Source organism: Anas platyrhynchos, chromosome 7, assembly GCF_047663525.1.
Source record: "Anas platyrhynchos isolate ZD024472 breed Pekin duck chromosome 7, IASCAAS_PekinDuck_T2T, whole genome shotgun sequence".
NCBI lineage: Eukaryota > Metazoa > Chordata > Aves > Anseriformes > Anatidae > Anas > Anas platyrhynchos.
The window spans coordinates 32,161,512-32,180,454 of NC_092593.1; the positions used below are offsets into that span (position 1 = coordinate 32,161,512).

Sequence of the window (18,943 nt, forward strand, 5' to 3'; positions counted from 1 at the left end):
GCTTTTCTGTCTACTTTCAATCCAAGTAGATGCTTTTGCTTTCATTCTTTTCTTTTACTTTCTTTTGGTTTAATTTCACACCCATATTTAATTTCCTTTCATTTTGCCTGCCTTTCTTTCAGCCAGGATACAGTTTTTCAATCTATCCAGGGCTTGTATTGCAAAACTAATCACACCAAAAAAGAAACACCCTAAAACCCCAAATCTTTCCTTTCTTCCTCTCCCTCCTTTCTCATTCTCTCAGCTGACCAAACCTTCAAAAAAAAAAAAAAAAAAATCAAGGGAACTGCAAGTGCTCTGGAACTGTCATTATTTATTTTTTTCTGCTACATAAAAAGACTAGGGAAGATATCAAGACTAACAGGAATTGCTGGATTTTAATACCCAAAAGAGATTAATGTAACTTCGATGTCAGATGCAGGCATTTGATGTATAGAGGTTTGCAGTAGAACAGAAACTGTCCAGGAGCCTCAGTTAATTTCTCAGCTAAAGGATCCATTGTCTTTTAAAAGGTATTTTAATATTTGTTGTGCTGAGAGTTGTTCTCATAAAGAAATGATCCTGATTCTCCCCCCTGCTAAATGCTGTGGCTGGCTTGGAACGTGGAGCAGTGACCACCACGAGTGTCAGCACAATTCCAGATCTCTGTGGTGGTGGCAAGCGTGGTGGGAGAGGAGCTGCCTGTCCAGCCCTCATGGCATTGAACTCATTTGTCTTAATGAAGCTGGAGTAAGTGTTCTGGGTGTCGGAAGAGTTTTTGAGAGCAGTGAGCTGGAAGAGCCTTTAGCACGTGGTTTTCAGCACCATGCAGCACAGCTGGGCTTAGCACTGTCTGTTTTAGGAAAGTCTCACCCCCTATTTTAAGCTCCTCTGTAATGCTGGTGTTAAATATATATGTTGTCAGGTACGCTGGCAGAAAGCAACACGAGCCGTAGGAAAGCTGCATAGGTAAAAGGAGTCGGTCGGCTCATTTTCGATTTGCCCTCGTTTGACATCTGTGCTAGAGATGACAAAACCTCTGAACAGCAGCTCTTTACAGGACTCACACAGTGGCACTGGTTCTTGGGCAACAGGGAAAGTATGACTAAAAATCTTCATGTCCCAAAGGAAACCATTAGTTTTGCTTCCTGACCTGTTTTTTGGAAGCAAGGTTCATTTCGTTGCTGGCCTTGATCAAAATAAGTGAAAACTCCCAGCTTCAATGGTTAGGAAAAGCAGAGGAGCTGTCAGTATTATTCCTCCCTTGTCGCTATTAAGTTCACAACAGCTTGCTGTTAATGGGCTGCTTCCAAGGCTCTGGTTAAGGCATTGAAAAGAAAAGAGAAAACTTTAGGGAAACGGGAATTTGTCTCATATTAGGATATAGGAAGAACACAAAACTAGACGTCTAAAAGAAATAGATTTCTCTCATATAGTAATGTATAGGTGGAAATCATTGCCATGGGATGAGGAGTTGGCTAGAGTTAAGGGCTCATTTGGTGGTTTTGTGCAGGAAAAAAAGCTCTGTAGTGCTACAGTGCAAGGTAGATGTCGTGTATTCCCTATCCCGTTGTTTGTACAGTATAAAATAACCGGTAACACTATGTTTGGCACTGCTTGCTTCAAATAATTCATAGCTTGTGTTGACTTTACAGTCAAATGCTGAAGGGCTTCTGCAAGATATGCAAAGGGGCTGCACTTGTAACAACTATAAACTGTAAGCAGCTGATGTAAATTGGCTTCGGGGAATCACTTCCATTTACACCACCTATAAATCTAGCCTAACGTCTACGCTTGTTTTCCCCAAAGGGGGGGAAAAAAAAAAAACAACAAACGAGCACTTCTCGAGGGAGTGTTTGTCCAGCAGCATTCCTGCTCTGAAGTGAGGCATCCCCACCCTGTGCTGCGTGTGCAAGCTGCTCCTCTCCCCTCGGAGCCGGCCGCTGCCGAGCGTGACTCGCGGTGACGTCTGGGTCCCCCACCTTCGGCTCCCGCTTCGCTGTGCCGCTGACGGGAGCGGACAGGACAGGGCAGAGAACAACAGACCCACCTAAACTTGTTCTTTTTTTTTTTTTTTTTTTTCCTATTTGCTGTGTCGCTGGAGCAGGTTGAACTGAAGAGAGTGTATTTTGGAAGGCTTTTGTTGCGTAAACGGATTAACACTCGGCATATCAAGTCAACTTTAACATAATGGTAAAGGTCCATAGCAGAGTGGAAAGTACAGAGCCCGTAAATGCAGTTAAGATTTAACCCCCACCCCACTTCCACCCACATCCAGATAGAGGGGAAGGCTCCTGTCCTGAACAGACCATCAAACTTGAGGAGCCCCCCTCTCATATTTTTTACAGGGCCTCTCCCATAGAAGTAAGCTGCAGCAAACCTCATTGCCTTTAAGCAATTTTGAAGCTGGCAAGGTGATAAAAAAACATCCAGTTATTTGTGGACTTCCTGGTTTTTGCTATTTATCTCACCGCCACACTGCTCTTTCAACACAGTGTTTAACCATTTCAGAGTTGCTGTAACATTCCTGGGGACACCCCCCCAGTGCCAGGGGTGCCTGAAGGATTGGGACATGCTGGTGGGGCGTGAGGACAGGGGGCTCGCAGAGCATCTGTGCTGAGATTCCCAAACAAAGAGGGGACCTTAGAGCTCCATTGCCATTAATAGCAGCTAAACATGTTGGGTCCTTTCTGCTAGCTTTGAAGCTCTTATTTTGAAGGTAAGAGAGGTAAGCCAAGAGAAATATGTGAAGAGAGCTGCTATCTGTTGCAATAGATGTTTTATGGGACATGAATTCAGAGCAAGTAACTGTGGATTACATCCTTTTCAGAACTTAGTACAGCCCTGATGTCCTTATCTGTGTTTTCCTTGATTTACTGTGTAATTTATTTACATGGTTTCACTTAGACAAATAGACTTTTCTTCTGTTTTCATACATACATTTACATAGATGCAGCATACAAACCTGCAAAGTAAACGATTTGTCTTGTGCGTTGCAAAGGGAGAAAATGGGGCACAAGCTTTTTGCTTTTCTGGTTTTGATTGATTGAATGGGTGCTGAGAGAGTGTGACAGGAGCCCTGTAAGCGTCTGGATGGCTAGGGAGATTTCAGTAATTATGTGATGGTGCCAATGGAACAGGAGTTTGTTTGTTTGTTTGTTAAACTCCTGGCACAAAAAATGCTGCCTACTTATTTATAACCCTGGTGGCAGATTGGAACATTGTTTTATCTGTAAAACTGTGCAGATCAGTTAATAAATAAACACAATCTGATGAATCAGATTAAACAGTAGAGCCAATAACCACCAGTAGCTGTGAGATAAATCGCAATGAACTAGTGAAGTAATAAAAAAGCTGCAGACAGAACCATCCTGAAGGTACAAATAAGGACCCCAATGCCGTAGCTGTCGGGCGCTGATTTACACCACATTCTGGCTGGCGTGCGTTATACGTAGAGAAGGTATAGTTGCTTCAGAGTTTGCACTGACTAGTGTGTTTGCTTGTCCTCTGTACGTGTTTTCTTGGGTTCCTTCTAGCCAGAATGTGGCATGGATGAAGTCTTTGGAGTTTATATATAATCAGATGTTTAACGCTGCTTGCCACAGGAGATTGAGGAAGAGCTGGATGGCAGCGCAGCACTGCACTGCTAGCCACTTGCTTTACAATACCATAAACAACTGGCAGGTAGGTGCAGGTGTCATGCTGCTGTTTTGTGCCCCGGAGATATTTATAGGAAAGGCAGGCGTGCCTAGAAAACAAGGGGTGTGTAGGTGTAATGTTTTGCCATTGTTTTACTGCGTGCTGACGTACTACAAGCATCCAGTGGTGTTTCACTGCTAGCTGGCTGGGGCTGCCGTAATAGTACGTGGTGGCTGTCGGCAGAAATAACTTACCCTTGGCTGCTACTGTGCAGAAATGCAGGGCGAGCTGTTTTGTAGTTGCTGGGAGGCTCCCAAAATCTGAACAGCCATGTATGTATCAATAGGCAATTGATAATAATCTTTACTAAGAGGCATTGGGCCATGAGGTTGTGAAGTGAGTCAAATGGACTATTTCAGGTGCCAAGTCAGGAAGGTACGAGTTGCTGAATGGTGTGTGTGGAGGCTTCTCCTGTCATCCTGCTGCATTGTGTTTCTTGAACCTGTTGAGGCTTCGAGAGTATCCCAAAATGTTTGGAGGTGCAGATCTATCTCTATGGGCTCTCCTCTACTGCATGACTTGGTGAACCTGGCTGTTAGCACGTCCTCACAAACCCTCATACTTGGCCCAAAATATGATAATCTTAAAAAGCGCTTAGCAAACAGATGTCAGAACTCCGTGAAATCCAAAAGGGAGTCTGCATCTCATTTAGAACAGTGAATCTTTAAGATATAAAGCTTGCTTCTGTTTCCAGAAGTCAAAGAAGCAAAAAATCAGGATTGAACTTCACCAGCTGTTAAAGGTGGGGAATAGTTGGAAGTAGCAACCCCTGTTGTGTTACCTGTAATCAAGTTATTGTTATGTTTTGTCTTTCTTCCCTTCCCCACCCATCACACAATAGGAGGAGGCTTCCTTCCAGTGGATCTACAGTTTATTAGTAAGCACGGCTTTATTTCTGAGCCGTGATAAGGCAAAGTATCTCTGCATTTAGCTGCCACTCAGGTGCTGAGGCATCGACACATACCGCAAGAATTTCTGCTGGTTTGGACTGACAAGCATTAAAAGGTTAAAGCAAAGTTTTTGTAGTATGAATAGAGATCGGGTTCTTTCTGAAACTCAGGCTGCGTTAAGATGTCACAAGCTGAGTGCTCAGAAGTGGAGGTACCTGACATTGTCTGAAGTCTGTGTGTTTGTGTGCTCTGGCAGCCTGCAGACTTGTGTGAGATGTTTACATGTTGTGACTTCTGCATGCAGGTTGTCTTGGACAATCTTGGTTTAGTTGTGGGACTTGCTGTTATTTCTGAACTTGGGTATAGACTGATTATTTTGTGCCTGTACGTTAAAACAAAAAACGTGTTTTTTTTTTTTTAAAAAAAAGCAAAAAACAAAAAACACACAACAACAAAAAAACAAGACAAAGAGCCCCCATGAATTTCAATGAACACATTTACAGTCATTAGGCACAGCAGTGAGATACAGCATTGGAGTGGGAGGCAGTTTCCTTTGTAAAGCTACGTGCTGCTCAGAGCCAGCACGGGCTCACGTCTCACTTGATTTTTTCTGATTAGTTCAAGGGTCTATTCCTCATGTAAATGTTTTTGTGTGTCGAGCTTTGGGATGGGCACCTAGAAAAGCCAAGGTGTGCTGTTTCATTGCAGCTGTGACCCGGGGGACCAGTTGTTGCCCTGTCTCTGCTGCCTCAGTCCTCCTGCCGACACCTTAGTACTACCCCAGCACTCTTTTTTTATCATTTGTGGTGGTAAAAGACACCAAGCTAAATGGCATTTTTACATTTCTCCAGGCTGACCATTTCACAGCCCAAAAGGACACCATGCTTGCAAATTGCTTAATATGCCACCTACTTTTTTCTCTGATTTGATTTTCTTATTCCCACTTGATCCTCTACTCTGTGCTATCCTAAATATCTCCTCCTGCTCTTTAATGTTCACTCCCATATCTAATAAAATCAGTGTATTACTAAGTCCTTAATTTCTCAGTAGAGATATGGGCCATATTTTCCTGTGTCTACCTACTTGTATGAGCTCCACCGAATTAGCCTCTGTGCATCTTGCAAAGTGCCTGAATTCATTTACATGCTGCAAAGAAGGGAATTATTGCCTTAATCATATGTATGAATAATTGAAGCACGGGAAATCAGAGTAACTTGCCTGCAGTCACAAAATTTGTAGCCTAAGAATTGAACCCTAGGCTCCTGAGTCCCAACCCAGTGCCTTAATCATATTTCCTACTGCTGCGTTAAAACTACTCCTGGTATGGCGAGTCCCATTGAAGGCTGCTTTGTGGTAGGTAGTGCACATCCGCAGGGCATCTCCCCTGTCCCAGGCAGCTTCCAGATGTAGGGAAGAAAGGAGAATTAATGAATCAATATTAGTTATGGTTGTGACAGTGGATTCTACAGCCTCGCTCTTGTGTGTCTTAGCCCCAAAGAACATTTAAACTACTTTGAAGCTGCTTCAGAAAGTTGCTTTTGGGGAATATGGAGGTTTCTTCCAGCCCTGAGGTGTTAGGGGCAGGGTGGGAGTTCAGATTTTACAGACCTGCGTCAGGCTGGGTGTGCTGCCATCAGGAGGGCTCCATCGGGTGCAAAGATGGACACTTAGTCCAGAAAACGGGCTTTCCTTCTGAGGAAAAAAGTTGAAAAATACTGATACAGAGCTCAGTGTAAAGGTTGGAAGATGCTTTAACAGCCCTTCAATTGGGCTGACCCGCACAAGACAGCTGTAGTAAGGCATTTCCCTACACAAGCCAGTGCTATTAGTGGTTGAGCTGTTGCAGGGACTCAGGACACGGACAGATGGATGGGAAGGAGTCCTGCTCCACACTGCTGTGGAGAAGCATGTGATTCCCAAAAGAGGGGAATGTGGGAGTAGTTAATCCTGGTTTTTGAAACCAGTGAATGTTTTGTCACTGGTGTTAATGAAGGCAGGGTTTTAGCTTAGTGAACGTGTTCTGTAAGCCTTTCTCACGTTGTCTGCTCATGGCAAGGTATTACCTGGGATGCCTTGTTATTTCCCTTTGACTTACTTTATATTCTGCTATGTGCTCCCGTCTCTTTTGAGAACAAAAAGCTGCACAAATGCCTTACGGGCTCTTCTTCTTGCGCTGACCTTTTTTTATGACTTAAAAGCAGTTTCCCTAGGCCCAAGTCTGCTTTCTGTCTTGAATATTGACCTGAGAGTTGCACCATCTCGTTGTCACTGCTTGCAGACTTCTCAGCTATCAAAGTTCACCCACAGGACTCAAAGTATTCCTAACTCATGAGCACTTTGCCTGTTGCGTCCTCCTCCTCCTCTTCCCCCTCCTCTCTGCACACGAACATTTTAATTTCACGAGCAAACTCGGTTGCTCTGTGAATTTCAGCGAGTGGTTTACCTGTTTCATGGTAAAAATTCTACTTCAAATTGAAATATCTTTTTTCACTGTGACTGTCATAATATTTTCCACTTGAGGCTGAGACTCCACTGTGGGTTTTCTGTGCCACATTGTCATCTGTATGAATCTGAGCTTAAATGCATGGAAACTCTGACATTTAAGAAAGAAATACGAAGTGTGTTTTTTGTATTCTTAAGTCAGCTGTTTCATAGATATGGCCGCTGGGTTTTGCCCGGTGCCCTGGTCTTTCCCAGTTCAACAACAAATCGAAGGTTTCTCAAGATTGCTGGGTTTGTTTGCCTTCGCTGTATTGTGTCATTTTTATGAGAATGAGTGATGGTAATTTTTTATCTGATTACTTACCCTGAAAAGGTGGTATAGGAACAATTGCCCCAAGCCAGGGATTTCCGAACTGTGTTTGCCGACGTGCCGCTGCCATTGGCAGCAGCAGTGATGTCCAGCACTGAACGTGATGTCCGGGCACCAGGGTCCTCAGTCAGGAGCTCAGAGGAGGCAACTAGGTACCAAGCAAGCCAAACCAAACGTTGGGTGGCTCCATAAAGACATGGTTGAAAGAGCTGCCTTCAGTGGGGCTCAGGGAGGTTTTTGGTGGGCTCTGAGGAACTCTTTGCCTTCAAGGCAATGGCCCAAAGACCAGGACCCCCTGAGCCCAGTAGCATAAGCCTTATGTTCTGGGGGCAATTCGTGCCCATTAGCATTTACTTACTACATAATATACAACAAAGGCTGAAGAATCTCTTAGCAGCTATGCGGTTTCATTTGGTGGTTTGTTACGTGGAACAAAATACACTTTTTGTTGTTGTTGTTGAGGAGATCACCAGAACTGAATTCTCTAATAAGCTTTTACAGCTTTCTGTTGGGTAACACAAAATATGGAAAAATGTACACCCACTGGCGAAGCTCATATTCACAAACATGTATTTTTTGTCGCGAGCTGCTTTGATGAGAGCGTGAGGGGAAATTTGCAGCTATTTCAATGTCTTGGCATTTGTCACAACGACCAGGTTCCTAAAATCTAGACCGCAATTGCTTCCACTGCTAGCCACGCTTCTTACCGACTGGATTGCGAGCGTGGCTGGTGACACAACCTGCTGCTACTCAAACCTACTCCGTTGTGATCTGTCTTGATCAAGTGTACCATGGCCCGAGTTGCAGACACTTTGTGTAATTTTATAGCGTAAATCGCGTTTTTCCCAGTGTCACATGCAGTGCTATGGTGTGATTGCATCTATAGAGCCAGGGGACCAACTTGGCAAGTGAACCCAAGGGAGTTATATTCAAGTCTACTGAACTGGAATGCACAAACTTCGCTCTTCCCTGTTGTGTTTGAGCAACTTCCAGTTGTGTATTAGGCAACATGACTAATATTTGTCACATGTTGTTTATTCTCTTATCTTCTCCCCAGAGGAAGGAGCTTGTGTGCTGGAGTATTTCTTTCCTTGGGGAGTTACGTTCCTCAAATCCCATATTGCATGTAGAAATCTTGCCTTTATCATTAGCTTTTATCATCGCCTATGAACCTTGAAATTTGATGGAATTTGGGTGGCTGGCTCTCCTAGATACCACTAGAAAAGCTCAGTGTTGTTGTCTGTGAACAGTTCGTGAAATGGTTGCAAGGCAAGGAACAGACATTTGTAGAGGTAAAATATCAGTTTTTTGTTTTTTTTTTAGTGTTGAATCATTTTTTTTGTACTGCAAGTTTGCAGGAGAATATGTTTCTCTGTGCTAAGTAATCATAGAATCATAGAATATCCTGAGTTGGAAGGGACCCTTAAGGATCATCAAGTCCAACTCTTGACACCGCACAGGTCTACCCAAAAGTTCAGACCATGTGACTAAGTGCACAGTCCAATCTCTTCTTAAATTCAGACAGGCTCGGTGCAGTGACCACTTCTAATTAATAGCAGCTACCTCTGGAAAAACTGAGAGCAGTCATCCATTTCCCTTGTGTCTTACAGTTTGTCCAAGTTGTTTGAGAACCTGGTGTAGCCAAACTGGGTGCGCTAATTCGGCCCTTCTTCAGCTCTGTTAACTTAATCCCTCCAACTGCTTTAGATTTCTTGATTAGACATTAAGCTAGCTTCTAATAAAGGCATCAGACTGACGGATGTTGAAGCCATCTGAATGCATGACGAAACATTTTAATTGTGATGATGAAAGTTTTTCCATTCCAGGGAGCTACCAGTAGGTTATCCTGAAGGAGCCTGCAGGATGAGAAAGATGGTGTGCATGTAAGAGCTGAGGCTCGATCTTGTTCACATCAAGGGCAATTACTCTGGGAATGATAACGAGCCTCCCGTCCTTGGCCTCAGCTGAGTCTCCCAGTAACAATACCAGTTAGGGCAACAATGTGAGAAAAATACGGACCGCAAGAACTGTTTTGGTCTGAGACACATTGCTTCCCTGGGGGTGAACTTGATCTCCAAATAAAGAGAGAGAAATCCACAGTTTGGCTGCTTATTAAAAGCAGCTTTTTCTCCCCTGCGGGGGGAAAAAAAAAATTTCCCTGCCTCTGGGCCTTCCATGTTGAGTGCTTCAGCCCCACCTCAAGAAATCCCCTGTCCCATTTGCTGTTGGTCATGGATGTGTCCCCTGTAGCTCCCATCCCAGCAGGGAATCACCCCCAAGCTTTTTGGGTTGGAAGCCCATGGAGAGCAGCGTCAAGGGGTAACAGAGTCAGCTTTTGGCTGGGTTGGAGGCTCTGGGAGCGGTGTCGGTCCCGTCGTGCCACCGTGTCCCGCAGCAGGAGGAAGGGACCGGCTGCCCCTGATGACGGTGCCTCTTGGCTGCTGTCAGTGCAGCTTGGGTTTCATTAAGTAAATAACAGCGAAAAGCTTTCAGGACTGGGACAAACCCCAGTAGGAACATGTATAGTATCCAGCAGAGGATATTCTCGATTTCTTTGGCTGGCAACTGAAGTTCTTACCAAAGACTTGCAAAACTCTGTGAGAAGTTTGACCTTCCCCATCCCTCAGGCAGCTCTGAAAACCTCAGCCTGTGGTGTTTTACTGGACTTGCAGCGCTGACTTAATAGCTCTTTAGTTATTAGAGAATAAATGCTTGTGTTCTACGAGTTGGAATTATATTAAAAACCTTTATTAGCATGGCTTGGCAACCTACACTTCTGGCTAGCTTTCTGGCCTTGGGTTAGGCCATTCTTGTGGTTACTTAATGACATGCTATGAAAGGGATATACTTTATGGGGATCTGGTGCCAGGTTTTGCATGTATTAAGAGGCATTTGCCATTTAGTCGTATTGCTGCTGAGTGAAACACACACACAAAAGAATTGGAGTTATGTCTTGCGTTCATCTGGCTCGGTTTTTGTTGTACTCGGCCTTTTTTTAATATTATCCGGTCTCTGTGAATTACTGGTGACAGCTCAGCCCTGGCGTGTAACGGAGGCCGTTACCAACGTTACTTTCTGTTGTCTCTTCTGTGTTTTTTTTTTTAAACCTTCCCTTGGTAATTTTGGCCAAGTTGCCTCGATGAAAGAACCCCTCTGTGCCCCGCGATGGCTTCTCCCGGTTCGGAGCAGAATGAGGCCACTGGGGCAGCACGTTTTTGCGAGGGCAGCCGCTTGTACCGTGGGCAAAACATCTCAGAAGTCTCTTTCCCACGAGGCTTGGTGACACACGGGCAGCGCTGGGGTGTGATTCAGCTGTTTGGTTTGCTTTCCCCTCTTGCAGTCTGTTTGTTTGCTTTGCGACCAGCGAGTTCGCCTCTTTTGGCTTCTGCCGATACCGGGCGTTAGTGTGAAAAACTGATGGGGCCAAGTACCCGGCGGGTGGGAGGAGGTGTGTGTGGTGGGAAAACGGGGCTGGAAAGAAGGCCTGGGACTTGAGTAACCTTTCTGAGGTGTCTTTCCATCTCGAGAGTGGGTTTGTTGCGAAGATGCCATGTCGATAGCACAAGTGGGTTGCCGTGGATTTGACCTGAAGCTCTCGTTCTTTCCACAGTGGGGAAGCCTCACAAGTGCAACTACTGCGGCCGGAGCTACAAGCAGCGCAGTTCGCTGGAAGAGCACAAGGAACGCTGCCACAACTATCTGCAGAACGTCAGCATGGAGGCTGCCGGGCAGGTCATGAGTCACCACGGTGGGTGGAAACCGCGTTCTGAGGTCTCTTGGACTTGGAGCATCTCTCGCGTTTTTTTTTTTCCATCTGTTTTTCTTCCTTCCTTTGCGCTTTGCATCGCTTCCGTCTTATAGATTGCTTGCACTTGGATATGCAAGAGGAAAAAAGATGGGCTGAAATCCCCACCCTGATTTAACAGCTATTTTTTGCTGGCTTTTTGTTGTTGCTTTGAAGTCAGTATTTCGCTTTTTTAGTTGTACAAATATGCAGACTTTCAAGTGATCAAAGTCACCTGTGCAAAGTTACTGTAAAAACTAAGGCATGTATAAATTGTCTTCCCCCCCGCTGTGATGGTGACTGGTAATTTTAAGAGGTAAGGATGGTGGAGGTACTCAGAGGTCATTGTTTCTACTCCTTATAATAACATATTCCATCAAGGAAAAAAAAAAGGAGGGGGGAATTGGATGTAAAAACCTACAGAGCAGCATGGAAGTCAACAGTGTTGAAAGTAATTATATATATAAAAAAATGTTTATATGCATTTACATGTGTTGGTATTAATATGCTAACTAACACTACATGTGTTAATATACAGAAAGACTGAAGATTGCCAAAAAGATTGTTGAAAGCAAGAAATGTCAAACTCTGTGAATTTGTTTTCAGAAATCTCTGTAGCTATTGGTATGGGTAATGAGCATAGCATCTCTGACTGCAGGGTTATAGGTGTATCTGTAGTGCTAAATAATAGTAGCTGTCCAAAAATTATCTTTTCATTCAAAATTAGTGTTTTGGAAATTGAACGTCTGTTTAACTTTTGAAGATTATCTTTATTTGGTACTGGAAGTATTTTAAATTTTCACGTTGAAAGAAATATAAAAATGACATCCTTTTTCCATTTTGAGTAGAAAATGATTTATACCTTAGAATATCAAAAAGCTAAAAAGCTAAAAGCTAGGTAAATGAAAAAGGAGAAAACTTTTTCATTTTGCTTTTCATTGTAGAGTGTAGTCATCTAGCATCATTTGGAAATTAGGTAAAAGCTCTGAGAGGTACTTTTTAAAAAAAACAAAAACAAAAACAAAAACAAACTAAAAAACTAAAAAGACAAGCTGAAACAAAACCTATCCGACATTTCTAATGTTCGGTATTTTTTTGATGAAAATAATCACCAAAATATTTTAAAGAGTACCTTTATGAGAAAAATTCAAATCTGTAAAGGCATTCAAAATACATGCTTTATACTTTTAGGTAGGCTACATACTATACTTTTAGGTAGGCTGGGGACTAAAATCAACCCTTAAAATGTAATGGATGACTTCAAAGTCCTTGAAGGTAGTGATTATCTACTTTAGGCCTTACTTTATGCTTGTAAAAGTCAGTGGGAAGACTGATTTTAAGGCTTCACTATTTGGAGGGACCTGTTGCACGCTTCATCTGTTAGACAGAGCACTTCAGGTGGTAGAAGGAGTTTAGCCACCTACTCCATTCCCAACAAAATGTGTGCTCTTTGCTCTGCACGGGTCTGCCTGTCTTATTAACCAGCTAGGTGATGGTATCAGCCAGCCTTTTCTTAGGGAAATAACAGTCGATCAACAGCGTTGCCACAGCCAGACTCTTTCAGAGATCACTTTATGGAAGTTGTGCCCAAATTCCACTCAACTTCTAGGTTTATCGTTAAGTTATTTATTCAAAATGGGATTACTGTTGTTGATAGTGTACTTCTGAGGGAATCTAAAGCTTTTCCCAAGCTGCTTAATGCTGTGACAAGAGGGCTAAGTCCCTAACCTTGTCCACCCAGAGAAGCTGGTATGGCTGACCTTGCATTGATTTTTCCACCGGCTGAAGTTAAAGCAGTGTGAACCCCATGTGGACAGTTATTTTATTTACAGCCTGACTGCCTTTGCTGGGGCTTAAAATAGAAGCCTTCACACAAATAGTTCACTTTTCTCAGCAAAATTAGCTTAAAACAGCACTTCGAATTCCACTAGTGCCTCTTTCTCCCTTTGGTAAACATGCCTAAATGTCCCCTGGTGAACGTTTCAGGGATGTTTGATCCACACTTCGCATCATGCTGCTTAGAGAGGGCAGAGTGAGGATGGGCAGCGACAGGGAGCCGCAGGTCTGGCTGGGCACCGGTAATAAATCTCACCTCGCATCCCTGTACTCCCGCCTGGGAAGCTCTGTGTGTGCCAGAGGGTTGTGAGCACCATACCGTACGGATCTGTAGCCAAGTCCTTCCTCTGGGGAGTATAAAATCACCAGGGAAGGACACACAAATAATTTCTCTCCTGAAAAAAAATCAAAAATGATTTTTCTGCTGAAGTTGGGTCTCAGTCTGACTCTGAAAAATGCCTTAATTTCCTTCTCTCCCGTGTCACACTTTGAAAAGATATTCCTGAGGCTGAGTGAGGGTGTGCCTTAGAGATTTCAGCCGTTCCTTTATTTTACATCATACGAGCATTAAGCTGGCCTTACTCTCTTTCCAAATTCTTTTGAAGAATCTTGTTTTCACGGAGCTCTCTGAGCCCAGCTGGGAGCAGGATGTTCTCCAGCCACTTGAAACGATTCCTAGAGTTGGATTACCTGGATCTGTACGTTCACACCGGCCTCTGAACACACGTCAGTGTGATTCCTCTTCACACCTTTACCACCGTGAAGCACAGAATGGGTGAACTTGGGGATTTGCTCGTTCCTACCAGCATTCAGCTTTAAGAGTGCAGGCAGCAGTGCTGGGTCCCAACCATTTCAGTCAACGTTTAACATCAGCTAAATTATTCTTGTAGAGATTCATTCCGATAGACTTGGGGCAGCCCCTTGAGCGTTAGGGTTTTTTTTCAAGCACTGTATTCTGCTTGGTCAAATTATAGGCACGCTGCAAATATTTACTTTGATTTCAATTATCTTTGCCTTGCAGATGGCTAGATCACCTGACCAAAGCCACAAGGGGAAGCAAGAGGCAGGCAGAGAGGCTTAGTTTCAGCGTGTGGGTAGGAATGTACAAGTTTCTGGCACCAGGGCTCTCTCCATCCTTTTGCAGGGTGCCGGCTGCTTGCTGAGCTGCCCCTACTCGTGGCTGGGTCCTGGTCCCAGCTCAGCACCGTGGCTCGCTTGCGTGCTGCCTGCTGCAAGAGAGCTCTTGTGACGTTGTCGGCGGCAATTCTCAGCTAAGCAGCTCTGGCTCTTGGGGTAGAAATTAGTCTGCAGTCTACGAGCTAGCGGTGTGTTGGGGGTGACACAAGTGACAGTCTCTGAAGGCAAAGAATGTGATCTTTGCATGAACAAATAGGGAAAAAAGGTGAATGCCAGCTATGTTTATACTCAGATATATATTCATCTTCATCTCTACAAAGCAAAAAGTCCAGGGAAATTCTTAAAACAAAGTGGAGAAGAATACTCCTTTTAGGAGAAGGAGAAAGGAGTTTAGCCGTAGGGTGTGAAAGGCTCAAAGGCCAGCTCCACATAAAACACACGATGGCTTTGTGTCCTTCCCTCTTACATACTTGCTTAAAATGTAGTTAAAATGCTAGTCCCACAGGATACTTCACACTAGGGTCCATGGGATTATTGCCTGTCATTTCTCAGTGCGTGCGCACACACTTTTTAAAATAGCAAATATTGTGAGCTTAAGAAAGGAAACTGAGGGTGGTGGAGTAATACTAATTTGTACCAGCTGAGATGTAGCCCAGTGTCTGTTGTCTGCACACAAAAATGTTTATCAGCAAAACACACGCTGGGTAAGTTTTGCCTTGTTTTTTCCCTATTCTTTCCTCATTGGAACAGCATAAACTTTTTTTTTTTTAATAGTGCGTGTGGTTTCTTTTAAACGAGGAAGCAAAAACTAAAAAAAAAATAAAAAAATCCAATTTGAGCACTACAACCCTGAGACCAATCTCTTCAGGAAAATTAAGATTTTGTTCTGAAGACCACCCATATTTGTGTATGGAGACTTTGAGCTTAAAAACCCTGTTTGGTGTTAACTGCAGTTGAGGACATCAGCACTGTCAGTGAAAATTTGCACAGGCAGTCCAGGAGTGCCCCCTGATAAAGGAGGAACATCCTTTAACAGAAACAGGCTCAGGCATGGGTTTTTCATGGACTAGACACTCTCTTTTTCTGTAATAAAAAAGCCCTCCTGAGCTGAGACCGTAAGTTCACAGGATAAAATAAGTTGTTGCATCAAATCTAGTTATAACGTGTCACTTGTTCTTCAGTAGCTCCCACTACCCAAAGTGATGAAATACAATAAAATGCAATGCAAAAGGAATTGCATTTACTGCAGAGTAAACGTGTGCATGTGAGTTTCCATCACAGAGCAGCTGATAAGTGTTAACTGTTGGTTTAATGCTTTTTTTTTTTTTTCCTCCAAAAAGTGATGCAGGCTGGCCTGCTTGACCTTCATCTGTATATTTTGGAACTGAAATGAAAATTAATGCATGTGGAATTGATAATGTGATCTTTAGCTTAACTCTTTGGGTTTATAAGTTGTGACATCTCACCTGTTTGGTCCAGGTTTGCATGTGCTTTAAATAGCTTTGGAAAGTAGCCTATTTCCATCTCTCCCTTATTCCAGGAAATCTACATAACAAGATGCTTTCTGGTAACTTATTCCCATCCTAACGCAAATATTGGTGTGATTGAGCAGTTCTTTTGCAAAAGAACCGTGCCCTGGATTATAGAGTTGAGTTCTGAGGTGGGAAAAAGAGCTTGCAGGATCAAATACAGAAAAGAAAATGATTTTATTGGTGATGCTTTTACTTTTAGAAGTCCTAGCAGAATTTTTGCCTGACTTAGAGAAGAGCAGATGTCTCTTTTAGCACTACTCATTTTTGTGGAAGAAAGGTTTCAAATTCCATCTAGGAAATTTTGCACACATATGCCCAACAGTCAAATTATTCAATTATTAATCTTTATAAGACGTACAAATGTCACTACATTTTGGGCTTAATCACACAGCAATGAAAGTAATTAGGAGGCTTTCAATTGATTTTGTGGGCATGCAGTGCTACAAAGCCTGCAGGTCTTCATAGGAAGGATTTAGAGCCCTCTGCCTCTCCTTATGTGCTCGCCACAAGTCCTGTGCATCCCACAAGGGCTGGAAATCCTTGACGTGGTCCTTGTGTACAAATCTGTCCCATCACAGCGAGGACAGGTATTGCCACTGAGCAGGAATCCAGGGTTTCACACGGAGCGTGTGTGCATCTGCATATGCTGATTTTTGTTAAGCCAAAAAGACAGTCAGACACCAGTTCCCAGTGGAAATCAGCAGATGTAATCACTCCTTTCTTACAAATCTCCTCGGTAAATACTTGAGTAGGGCTAGCGCAGAGAGCTGTGGCCCAAGCAGGGCGTTTACGTAACCTTAAGAATTTAGCCATATCTATTATAATATTTCAGACCTCCCAGACTGTGTGGGGTATTAATTAGGTCACTTGAACACTGCATCCCAGTTTGTTGCAACATTAGATTCATTTCATATTTGTGCTTTTTCTTCCTCTCTTTCACTGATGCCAGCAGGACTGCCTTGTAAATGAGAAACCATTGTGTTTCTCAGGGGGAGCATCCTGTACAAATAAAAAAGCAGCAGAGTAAATCATTTTATAGCATATGGGAGATTCTAAAACTCCAAGTACTCAGCTTTCCCTAGCAGCAGAGGCACAAATGGAATCAAATGAATAAATTGCCATGTTTTCTTATTATGAATGTCTGAACTGAGAAGTTCACCTGAGCAGATATTCTTGTTTTGTGATTGCCTGGTATTTGCTCTTCCTTACTAGAAAGAAGGCAAAGACAAGGCTTTTATCACCTCATTTTTCATATATTATGTGCTAGCAAACAGCTGCATGTTCAAGAACAGGCAAGTGATTATTCCCTATTAGGATCCTAAAGGCAGCCGAGTTCCAGGGGAGGAAAGCAGGCTGGCGGTGCTCACTTACGGCACCATCTCAGGGATAAGGTAACTGAATGAGAAATGACATGCGAGGCTGCTGCAGGAACAGCAGGGAAGAACTAGCAGAAGATGTGGTCTGTCTTCACTACCTCTGCAAGAGCACCTGTGACTTCACTGGAAGTTTGACCTAATAGAGAGAATGTGATGGGAGGTTCACAGCTTAGAAATGGGAACTCTTTGCCACATTATCCCAATTCCTATTTCTCTGCCATCCATTCTTCTCAAGTAATTTTCTTATTATTATACCTTGACCTTCCTATTAGCACGCAGACCTTAGTGGATGATCCCTCTCATGTTTCTCTCGCTGCTTTCTGGAGATGAATGAGGAACGGTCAGGCCGTGTATGAAATTCCTTGCTGCAGAGTGGTGGGAATAGCTACACTTGACATATATTGCAAATGACTCAGGGTTTCTGAGTTTAATCCTCAGCATGTTACCACTGACTCTTCTGGTGTTTATAAGAGGATGCTCAACAAAAACAATATTCTGTAGATATTTAGCGAACAACATGTCAGCAAGTGACAAAAATAAAGTGCTGTTTGCACCCTAGCTTGGTTGGTAGCCCATGGAATTCCTGTACTATTTTTTTGCACTAGCACTTTATTTTCTAACCCAGCAAGCAGTGAGGAGTGAAATGAGGAGACAGAAGAGGTCATTAATTTCTTGTTATTGTTTCAAAGACAATATATGAGCATTCCCCAAGCACAGGTGGCACAGGGATGCTCTCTGCTGGTCCCAAACAGCAAGAAGACAGATGAAGAAGAGTTGCATTTCCCAGCTGTTAAGTCTGCATGTGAAGGGGAAAATGCTAGTTCAAAAACTTGTTAGTTTCTTTCCCTGATTCTAGAGGGAATCTCCATATAATGTTAATCCTGCAATTTCGGTATGGTGTTTGGTGAATTTTTGGTGTCATGTCTAGAAAAAGGGAAACACACCTTAAACGTTGTTCATTCTGTAAGCCTTTGTCTTGGGGAGTGCAAAGCCAGGCCCAGGAAACTCATATCACTAATGCCTTGTATGTTTTCTAGTCATTGAGATTAGCGCGATAAGGAAATAAGATGGGTAAACATAGCACGTGATAAGCTTGATGTTAAATGAATGCGTGAAGAATGTTACTGGTGTAACTTGAAGGCTGTCATGGGACCATACTGGAGGGAGAATAACAGAAAATGGGAGATCTGCAGAGGGAATTTTCAGAAGTGCCGTGCACCATTAGCTCTCTTCCCACCTCGCTGGGGATCTTCGGTATTCAGAACAAAATAAGTTCTTTAATAAATGCTTAAAGCTGGGCTTCTGCAAAATAAGATGGTCCCAAAGAGAGGGAATTGAAAAGCTTGGCTCTGACTGCTCAAGGGTAAATACTGTCTTGATGCCCGTTGTGTTCTTGCACCTTGCTTTATTTTGCGTTGCACTTGTTGCGTGATCAACAAGGCTCAAATGATTTGTCGTCTGTGAAGTGTAGACCGGACTTCTCTGATACGATTTTTTGGTTTTATGTAGTACCTCCTATGGAAGATTGTAAGGAACAAGAGCCTGTGATGGACAACAATATTTCTCTGGTGCCTTTTGAGAGACCTGCTGTTATAGAGAAGCTGACAAGCAACATGGGAAAGCGTAAAAGCTCCACCCCACAGAAGTTTGTGGGTAAGCTTGAGATACGCCTTTTATTATTTTTAGCCTGTAGGTATAGGTTGCTTGTAACTTGTGAACGATAGCCAAAAGAACAAGGGGAAAAGTAGCACTCTCAGAACTTGGATGTGATGGGTAGGGGCAACAGCTGAGATGGTTAAATCACAGCAAGAAATTATGCAAACAACAGCATTAGTTTTGCCAGCCCAGGCTATTCAAAATTGAGGTCCTCATAATCACAAAAATGGATTAGAAGGTCT

At 43.3% G+C, this 18,943-nt stretch overlaps 1 protein-coding gene across 26 annotated transcripts in view; it reads left to right on the forward strand.

The window, feature by feature from the left end:
* The window catches only part of IKZF2 (IKAROS family zinc finger 2), a 116,051-nt gene that overhangs the window by 81,459 nt on the left and 15,649 nt on the right, over positions 1-18,943 (forward strand). For 23 of the 26 annotated variants that reach the window (XM_072041287.1, XM_072041286.1, XM_027461130.3 and 20 more), the window contains 2 exons: positions 10,991-11,128; positions 18,555-18,698. In XM_072041287.1, the coding sequence (XP_071897388.1) occupies positions 10,991-11,128; positions 18,555-18,698 (282 nt within the window). The remainder of the gene's footprint in view (positions 1-10,990; positions 11,129-18,554; positions 18,699-18,943) is intronic. The other 3 variants (XM_072041280.1, XM_072041279.1, XM_005021779.6) reach the window with 1 other exon arrangement.